General features: G+C 46.4%; 1 protein-coding gene across 4 annotated transcripts; it reads left to right on the top strand.

The window, feature by feature from the left end:
- The first annotated feature begins 454 nt into the window (after positions 1 to 454).
- LOC133506571 (uncharacterized protein K02A2.6-like) lies at positions 455 to 10,126 on the top strand. 4 transcript variants are annotated; one of them, XM_061830836.1, is made up of 3 exons: positions 1,212 to 1,237; positions 1,971 to 2,018; positions 4,074 to 10,126. In XM_061830836.1, the coding sequence occupies exon 3, from the start codon at positions 8,172 to 8,174 to the stop codon at positions 9,393 to 9,395; it is 1,224 nt and encodes a 407-aa protein (XP_061686820.1). In that variant the 5' UTR covers positions 1,212 to 1,237; positions 1,971 to 2,018; positions 4,074 to 8,171; the 3' UTR covers positions 9,396 to 10,126. The 4 variants fall into 4 exon arrangements, with proteins under 4 accessions (XP_061686821.1, XP_061686820.1, XP_061686822.1 ...); XM_061830837.1 differs by lacking the exon at positions 1,971 to 2,018 and having other exon boundaries at positions 455 to 1,237; XM_061830838.1 differs by lacking the exon at positions 1,212 to 1,237 and having other exon boundaries at positions 1,288 to 2,018; positions 4,443 to 10,126.
- Positions 10,127 to 10,371: the final 245 nt, after the last annotated feature.

Genomic DNA, 10,371 nt, shown 5'->3' with positions numbered 1-10,371 from the left:
TCGTCATCGGGGTCATAAATACACAGGATAATCAGCCGCATAAGGCACAGGTGTGTGCCTCTCAATTAGCGTGACCGCACGGGTACCCGCACAGCCCGGGCTGGAGCGGCAGGATCATGACACAAATCCGTCGAGAGGATTCTCATGGCGGGAGTTACAAAAAGTTGTATACGTCAAAATCATATTTTGAGGTGGAAAAACACATGGGTCCATGTCGGCTGCCGTTTTTTCATTAATAACATACTAAAATCATGCATTTCATGACAGTGGTTCTCTTTTCTGCCTCATTGCAATCGTTATCTTTCTGATGACATGTTCTTCAGGGTGTTGAAGAACAAAATTTTTTAGTATCTGTAATGACTAATAAAGCAGAAAAAGAGTGCAATTGATCATTTCAGAGTTTTAAATATACATTTGCAAGGTTTGCAGAATACCATACAGATGCGCTAATACAGTTTACTTAACAGTCACTTCATTATGCACAACTTTGCAAGCTAATGAGGTCCAATGGAGAGAAAAAAAATATATTAAATGTAAAACCCTATTACATCATGATGACTTTAATCCTATCAACTATATGGAACTGTTACCAAAAGTACTACATTTGTGCTTTTAGTACGCATTTTTCAGCTCATATAGTATTTGCTGATTTATGCACAACAGCATTAGAAGACAGGACCATTTTTTTCTCACGGTACCATGCGCAATGTGTCATTTTGACTCAAAAGTGCAAGGGGAGAAATTAAATTCCTCCAACAAAAGTGAAACAGAAACAGAGGGCCATGGTTCAAAAAAAGAAAAAAAGTTAGTTGATATGATAAGTATTGACGTGCCCTTACTCGAAAGATACCCCATTCATCTTGTATCCTTGTGCACCCGCATGTATTAATCTGTTTCTCTGATTGAAAGTGAACTTCCTTTTAAGGGATTGTATGTCATGTTCTGGGGTTCTGCCTCCTGGTAACATCATTTGTTTCCACAATCCCTTTGTGGTCACTGTTGTGTGCAGAGCCTCCTTCCCTCGCTTAGTAGCAATTTGTGCCAACAGGTATTTAAATGTGGCTTCAAAAGGAGGAAAGTGCAGGACTATATCCTTATTTGCTATCTTGCTTGTTGCATAACCTACTTCCTGTTTATTCTCACTTGTTACCCATTTGATCCTCTCATCATCCAAGTTTTTTCTTCCCTCTGGCATGGCTTCAGACACCTCTTTTTTTTTTTAAATCAGCATTCACAGGTACTACTTTTTTTGTAAAAATCTTTTGTTGTTTTTGCATTTTTGGTGTTCCGTTTGTAACCATCCTTGATTGCTCAATTTTGTTGTGTGTAACTGTTTCATGAGCCAACCTTTGGTTGTTTCCCAATAACACAAGCATTGCATAACATACTTATGGAAAACAATAACAACTAGATGAAGGGATCCTAGTTATTCTAGAAAAATGGTTCCATCATGACCTAAAGCATGGAAAAAAAAGCACAGATATCCAGATTTTCACCCAAACATTATGGATTCCACCTCATTATCTGTACCCACACCATTCATATTGTTTTACAAAAATAAGTGTTCTTGATAACCCTTTTGATTTGTTGGAAGATACAGTACCGACCAAGACAATACTTCAATTCAAAGAGAATGAAAACAGTGACACGAAACAATTTTAGAGCCGCAAAAAAAATGACAGCTACCATAATGTCACCATACAAAACGCAGTTGGTATTGATCTGCTTCTTCCCCTTTTCTACTCTTCTGTCTTCAGAGTATCAGCTCTTTCTGAGAACAGACTTTTTATTGAGCTCAAAACAACTATCCATTCAAAATATATCAAATTGAGTAGTTGCGGTGCTGTAGATGATAATGTCAGAAGATCTGTTTGCTGAATGCAAGAAATGTCCCCAGGAGGACAATGACGAGAGTTTAGATATTTATGTCAGCATTGAGAGTTTGAAGATAAATGATAATCCCTGGGTAGGTGGAACATCAGCAACTACCCCTGGACCTGCTCAGGACCATCAGCAAGGTACAGTACGTATGAGAGTCACAGTCTTCCTTTTATATTTCTATGCAGTATTGAATAAGAGTCTTCTGTTAAGATCATTCTCTTGGTGTTATTTCTAATAATGCATGCTTTACCCTTCAGTAAAGGGTCTGATGAGATTACTGTATTTGACATTCCAAGTGGCCAATGAAGCCCCTGGAAAAAAGGATTCATGTTTTTTGGACTTCAATACTCCTGGGGGTACTATATGTTCTGCTTCTGATTGGGCTCATTAGTCTCACTATACAAGGTAAAGTTCCTAGATTGAACTTTGTGAAACAGAGCCAGCAATATACTGTACAATCAAAAGATTTCCTTTTCCAGATTAGATGAGTTTTGCATGATGAAATATTCAAGTCTATCTGACTGATGGGGAACGGACCAACGAACTTGGGGGCCAGCTTGCGTGACTCAGTCCGCAGCGGAAGGTCCTTGGTGGACAGCCACACTTGCTGTCCCACCTTGAGCATCGGCGCACCTCTTCCCTTGCGGTCCGCTGCGGAGTTGTAGGAGCTGCCCATGCGTAGCAGCGTCTTGTGTGCTGCCTCCCACGTCCGCTTACAGCGACGTACCACCGCCAGGGCCGATGGCACTGCGGAGTCCGTGGCCACAGAAGAGAACAGAGAGGGGCGGTAGCCATGCACAACATGGAACGGAGCCATACCTGTGGAGGTGGAGGGTAGCGAGTTGTGTGCATATTCTACCCATCTAAGGTGCTGGCTCGGGATGCCAAATAGCGAAGGCCGGTCTCCAGATCATAGTTGACCCTCTCTTTCTGGCCATTGGACTCTAGGTGATGGCCTGATGTCAGACTTGCCGAAGCGCCGATGAGGACCCAGAACTTCTTCCAGAAACGCGAGATGAACTGCGGTCCTCCGTCTGACACGATGTCCATCGGGAGCTCGTGGCAGCGGACGACCTTGTCCAACACCAACTGGGCCGTCTGCTTGGCAGACGGGATCTTCGGGACCAGCACGAAGTGGACCATCTTGGAGAAGACAAAAATAGAGAGGACCACTGTGTACCCCTGGGAGGGAGGCAAGCCAGTAACAAAATCCACCGCGATATGCGACCACGGGCGAGAGGGAATGGACAGAGGATGCAGCTCTCCAAAAGGGCGCAGGCAGGACGTCTTGTTGGCCACACACACCGGGCAGGCGTTGACGAACTCCCTGACATACCCACCTAGGTTGGGCCACCAGAACCGCTGATTGATCACCCAGGACATCTTCGCTATGCCCGGGTGGCAGACCATCCTATTCGCGTGGGCCCAGTTGATGACATCCCCTGCAGAGATGGTACGATGAAGAGACGGCCAGGAGGACAACCAGTGGGGCCCTGCGTGTCCCTCAAGGCCTCCTTCACCCGTGTCTCTACCACCCAGGTGAAGCCGGACACGAAGAACGCCTCTGGCAAGATTGGAACGGCCACAGGTTCCAGGCGATCCCACTCGTGGATCCGCGAGACCGTGTCCGGCTTGCTGTTCTTGGACCCTGGGCGGAAGGACAAGGTGGAGCGAAAACAGGTGAAGAAGAGAGCCCACCTGGCCTGACAGGCGTCGGCCGCTTCGCGGTCCTAAGGTATTGAAGGTTCTTGTGGTCGGTGAGGACCACGAAAGGGACCTGCGACCCCTCCAACCAGTGCCGCCACTCCTCTATAGCTTTCTTGACCGCCAGTAACTCGCGATCTCCCACGTCATAGTTCCCCTCCACCGGGGTCAGCTTTTTTGATAGAAAAGCACACGGGTGGATCTTCCCGTCCTTGGTGCTTCTCTGCGACAGGACCGCTCCAATCCCCGAGTCCGATGCATCCACCTCGACCAGGAACTGGCGATCCGAATCAGGCACAATTAGGACCGGCCCGGTGGTGAAACTTGCCTTTAGCTTGTTGAAGGCCTCCCGACAGGTCCTGGTCCACTCGAAGGTGTTCTGCGGGGAAGTGAGGGCGTGCAGAGAGGCGGCAACGGTGCTGAAGTTCCGTATGAATTTCCTGTAAAAGTTTACGAAGCCAATGAATCTCTGCATGTCCCTCCTGCAGGCGGAAGTGGGCCAACGAAGAACCGCGTCGACCTTCCCAGTATCCATCCGAATCTCCCCTTCCGCAAGGATGAACCCCAGGAAGGACACAGAGGCTCGGTGGAATTCGCACTTGTCTTAGTTCAGGAACAACTGATGCTGTAGTAGTCGCTGAAGAACCTCTCTTACTTGCCGGATGTGGGAGTGTAAGATAAGCTTACACATTTCACAGAGGCCTGTGAAATGTATCACCTCATGTGTCATAAATCTCTTTTAATGACTCTGTTGCTGTGCAGGGATGCGTGTGTGTGCTGTTTGTCTATGGGAAGTTTAAGAGCTCAAGCTGACTGCAAATTTATGATAGCTGCATTCTTGTGGGTTTTTGTAACAGGAAGAACTGTGTCTACTCAGAGGACACCCGGCCTTGAGAAGATTAACTGTCTCTGTATAACAACTTTACTTGTCTTGTGAAACCTGCTCTCCCCCACCCTATGTGTGGAGCTCAATAAAATCTGTGGTTTTGGGGAGACTCGGAGAGAGTCTCACGTGAAGGCTGAAGAATATGTTCTTCTTCCCCGAGTTCTCCCCAAACTGCAGTTTGGTAAAAAATAACTCTGCCTCTGTCTCAATCATTTTATCCCGGTGCCGTGAGCTTCTGGGTCCACATTGAGCGAGAAGTCCGTGCTTTGGACCTAACATTTTCCCTGGTGCCGAAACCCGGGAACCCAACAGCTTGACGCCTGGAACGACGCGGGATCAACGAGACCAAGAATCTGGTACCAGTGTCCTCCATTGAAGGATCGGTCGCATCGCTGATCCAGCGTCGGACCGGACTGTCGGGTGACGGGTCCCAACGGACCAGGGCCACGGCACTGAGGTAGGATAAAACTTATTTGGTCTCATAGGATGGTTATATGGTATAACTTAACATCTAAAAATAAAATAGAGCGGAAATAAACCCAGATTTAACAAGTAGTAAAATTACGTTAAAATAGGAGACTAAAAGTGGTGTGTGAGGACCGCTCCGATACTTCCTGCCTTTTAAAACTTGTCTCTACGTGAGACACAGACAGAATAGGTTTCTGTAAAAAGTAAAATACGTGTAAGTCTCTAGGTGAGACCAAGCAGAATAGGTTTCTGCATACGCGAAGTTTCTAGGTGAAACTAAAATAGAGTAAAATACGTGTAAGTCTCTAGGTGAGACCAAGCAGAATAGGTTTCTGCATACGCGAAGTTTCTAGGTGGAACTAAAATAGAGTGAAATACGTGTAAGTCTCTAGGTGAGACCAAGCAGAATAGGTTTCTGCATACACGAAGTTTCTAGGTGAAACTAAAATAGAGTAAAATACGTGTAAGTCTCTAGGTGAGACCAAGCAGAATAGGTTTCTGCATACACGAAGTTTCTAGGTGAAACTAAAATAGAGTAAATGCTGCAGGACGCTGCACAAATGAGCAGAGGAGGAGGAGGTTCGTGAGCCCCAACCACACCCGTCAAAATTCAGAATTTTCTAAAAAAAAAAAAAAAAAAAAAAAAAAATCTCGCCTTAGGAGCAACAAAGGAAAAAAAAAAAAAAAGGGACAAGCAGAGACAAGAGGTGGCTGAACTTCCTGATGTGAAATTTATGCAGAGACATCATCCGGGTAGTTGTGAGTATTTGAGAAAATGGGTCAATAAATATGATTTCCGACCCGATCTTAAAGCTCCGGAGGAAATTAAGAGGTTAAAAGCATGCATGAAAACTCGATGGGAAGAGAAGGTGAAAAAGGGAAAGAAGACAGGGAAAGTTGAGATGGAATTAAGTAAGTTGAAAATTTGGGAAGACCAGTGTGTTAAAAGGCAGAGAGATATAAAAAAAAAGAACAGAAAAAAAAGGAGAGACGAGAAAGACAAACAGGGGGGTTGATTGCTGCCCTTGGGATCAAGTCAGATGAAGAAACAACCGCGCCACAGAGAAGATCAGAAACAGGAAACGCACACCAGCAAGCTGCAAGCACAAGAGGAAGTGAAACCACCCAAGCAGTGGGCCAGAGCCCAGCAGAAGGCGGGGCTGAAGAGGAAGAAGAAGATTGGAGAGAGGCAACAGATCCTGCAGCCCCTGCATTCTCGCCGATCACCACCAGAGGGGGACGCCGGAGAGCTGATGAGATAAAAGTGAAGATCTACCCCAGCTTATCTGATTGGCAGGAGCAGACCCCAGCAAGGAAACAACGCCACCCAGCGGGGCCAAGTGGAACTACAAGTGGAGCTGCAGAGATGTACCCACTGTATGCTGTTGCCAATCCTCATTATGTGATGGATGGAGATAACGAACCCACCATCCTAGTGCCAAGACCATGGAGAGCAACTGAATGTTCTGAAGCCTGTACAGGCCTGGGGGATCCAGAGACAGACCCAACTTCCTGGTGTTCTAATTTCAGAGAACTAAAAAGCTCTTTTCACCTTAATGGGACTGAAGTGGAGACAGCATTCAAGACAGCGCTGAAACATCGTTGGGGAAGAGTGAGAGGAAATTTTAACCCCCGTGGAGGAAACAATGGACCAATCCTACGCCCAGATGACCCTCTCCTGACTACCAGGATGGATGAAGTACTGGAGCGAGTAATGACAGCTTACCAGAAGCCACCAGATTACAGCAAAATCAGACAGTGCCGCCAGAAACCAGAAGAATCAGTCCATGATTTCAAGATCAGACTGGAAGGAATATTCAAAACCAACAGTGGGCTGCCTGAAGATGCTAACGACAATGGTCCCTACCACAGCCAGCTAAAACAATGCCTTATGGACGGTTTCCAACCAGACATCAGAAGGGAATGGACAGCACAACAGCCATGGCAGCGGTGACTGCAGCCATAAGAGGAATGGCGACGTCTACTGAGACACACGAGTCCTCTGAGGTGTACGCTATGCAAAGAGAAGGAGAAAGGAGAGGTCAAAGAAGAGGTCAAGGTCAACAAAAAGGGGGACCAAGCCTGAAGTGCTACAACTGTGGGAAACCAGGACACCTGACTAGAGAATGCAGGAGTCCCAAGAAGTGTTTCAGCTACCAGAAAGAGGGACAAATGACACGTGAATGCCCCCTCCCGGACAGCCGGAAGGGAGGGAGCAACCGAGAACCACCAAGAGACCCCAAATTCAATCCACAATATGATCAATGACTATTAGAGGGAGAAGAAGATGAAAGTGATGAGCCAGAAGAACCACCAGACCCGGAGGAAGCATCATCAATCCAAGTTTTCGACCTCTCCATCTTAAATCTGGAAGACCGCTTAAGACCCAAACCATTTCGGTGGCTCAAAGTTGGGCCATTTAAAAAACCAACAAAATTTTTATGTGACACTGGAGCAGACCATTCGGTCCTGATAGATCCAGTTAAGGGAGTAAAAGCTTCCAGAAGACAAATCATAGTGATAGGAGCTGGAGGCCTAGCACAACGCAAACTATGGTCTCACCCGGTGTTGGTAGAGGATGAAGATGGCCAACAAATTGAAACCAAGTTTGTTATGAGCAACACCTGCCCTGTGAATCTAATGGGCAGAGACCTATTGACAGCACTGAGAATAAACCTGATTGCCACGGAAGATGGGATCAAACCAATCAAAACTATGGAACAGATGGACGCCTGTGTCAGCCAAGGAAACGGACCACCGGATGAATTTTATTCACTGGACCTACACAACGTTGGTCCAACCTCAGTTGTCCGTGACCTAGAAAGAACTGCAACACAGATGACAGACGAAGAACAACACAGGCTATGCAGTGGTAACAGAAGAGGCAATACTCAAAGCGGGAAAGCTCCCTGGCAACTGGTCAGCGCAGGCAGCAGAAATCGTGGCACTCACAGAAGCATGCAAACTCTTCCAAGGTCAAGAGGTCACGATATATACGGACAGCCAATATGCCTATTCAACGCTCCACGTCTTTGCTGCACAATGGGCCAGGAGAGGCATGCAAACATCAAGTGGAAAACCAGTCCAGCATGCTGATCTGCTCAAAGCCTTACTCCAAGCAGTTCTACTCCCAAGGAGAATTGCTGTCTGTAAGTGCTAAGCCCACACGAAAGCCACAGATCCAGTCTCCCAAGGGAATGCTAAAGCTGACCAAGCAGCAAAACAAGCAGCGATGGGAACCAGCCACACCCATGTTCAAGAAGAAGCAGACAGCACAGATGAAGATAAGTGTGAACGAACGACACATCCTTCGCAGAAGCAAGACATCATCCCTCTCAAAGTTCTGAAGGACATGCAGGACAATGCCCCGCCGAATGAAAAGCAACAGTGGACTGCAGCAGGAGCAAAAATGGACGGCCTGGGCATTTACAGAGTTTTGGACAAACCCTGCCTCCCCCGGAGTCTTTTTCAAGCAGTGGCTAAATTGAGTCATGGGCCAAGCCATGTCTCAACAGGGGGGATGGTGGGGATAGTAGAAAATAACTTCTACTGTACTAAAGGCCTCATTACCTATTTTAAAAATTTTTGCAGATCGTGCCTCACATGCTGCAAACACAATGCTCAGGGAAATGTCAGACCTACAAGAGGGAAGTGCTCACAAGGGTCTTACCCATTTGAAATCATCCACATGGATTTCATAGAACTGAACAGATCCGGTCCACACAAATACTGCTTAGTAATAGTGGACTCATTCTCAAAATGGGTAGAAATCTTCCCAGCAAAAAAGCCAGATGCACTGACAGTAGCAAAAGCTATATGTAAAAACATCATCCCAGATCACGGTATTCCAAGAGTTATTTGGAGTGACAATGGGTCACATTTTGTTAACCAAATTATTGGAGAAATGGCCCAACATCTAGGGATCAGCCTAAAACATCACTGTGCTTATCATCCACAGACTGCGGGACTAGTGGAGAGAACTAATGGCACTATCAAACTTAGACTCAAAAAGACCATGGAAGAAACAGGGAAACCATGGCCAGAGTGTTTGCCCTTAGTCAAAACATACATGAGAATAGTTCCAACAGTAACAGGCATCACACCTTTTGAAGCAGTAAAAGGAAGACCTTTTCATCTTCCATTATGGGAAGCGTCAGGAGTACAGGAGGGAAAAGGGGAACTTGACCCCATGACAGACTGGCTGCATAGACTTTTCCAAAATGACAATGTGAAAAGAACAAATGATCTGCCAGGTCCTTCTCTCCCTTCCACACAGGAATCGCTGACTCCAGGAGACCAGGTGCTGATAAAGGTCATCAAGAGGAAGTGCTGGTCCAGCCTGAGGTGGGAAGGCCCATTCACAGTGCTCCTGACCACACCCACAGCCGTCAAAATCGCGGAGAGAGAGACGTGGATTCACCAGTCCCACACCAAAAAGGTCCATCCTGTCACTTAAAGCAGCTACTATGGTTGCGACCCGGTATAAATACTGACTGATTTCCAACTGTCTACGGGTGCGGTACTGAGAACCAAACCCCACCGGTGAGGACATGTGCTAGTAACCTCTGTCCTCCGCTTTCTTTCCCTCTTTATTTAGGTTTACTGTGTTCCCTGCCATTTTTTATTTGATTCCCTTCTCAGCCAGGCCATGAGGCTGTCGCTCCAAGCGGAGGGCAGGGGAGGAATTTTTCCCTATTAAGAGGGTTTTCGCCTCCCCCTGACTGGGTACCTATGTTGTGCATTATTATGATGTTGTGCTCTAAAACCTGTTATAGGACTGAGCTCAATTGATGTTCCAAAAATCCACAACATGGGGGAAATGTAAGATAAGCTTACACATTTCACAGAGGCCTGTGAAATGTATCACCTCATGTGTCATAAATATCTTTTAATGACTCTGTTGCTGTGCAGGGATGCGTGTGTGTGCTGTTTGTCTATGGGAAGTTTAAGAGCTCAAGGTGACTGCAAATTTATGATAGCTGCATTCTTGTGGGTTTTTGTAACAGGAAGAACTGTGTCTACTCAGAGGACACCCGGCCTTGAGAAGATTAACTGTCTCTGTATAACAACTTTACTTGTCTTGTGAAACCTGCTCTCCCCCACCCTATGTGTGGAGCTCAATAAAATGTGTGGTTTTGGGGAGACTCGGAGAGAGTCTCACGTGAAGGCTGAAGAATATGTTCTTCTTCCCCGAGTTCTCCCCAAACTGCAGTTTGGTAAAAAATAACTCTGCCTCTGTCTCAATCATTTTATCCCGGTGCCGTGAGCTTCTGGGTCCACATTGAGCGAGAAGTCCGTGCTTTGGACCTAACAGGGAGGTCATGTCTGAGGAAAAGATCAAGATGTCATCAAGGTAGACAAACACATTTCTGTTTAGCTTATTAGCTGTTTAGCCCGAAGTACGTCGTTGATGAAGCCCTGGAAAACGGCCG

The sequence above is a fragment of the Syngnathoides biaculeatus genome, chromosome 9, assembly GCF_019802595.1.
Source record: "Syngnathoides biaculeatus isolate LvHL_M chromosome 9, ASM1980259v1, whole genome shotgun sequence".
In the NCBI taxonomy this organism is placed as follows: domain Eukaryota; kingdom Metazoa; phylum Chordata; class Actinopteri; order Syngnathiformes; family Syngnathidae; genus Syngnathoides; species Syngnathoides biaculeatus.
This window is presented reverse-complemented; position numbering and strand designations above follow the sequence as displayed.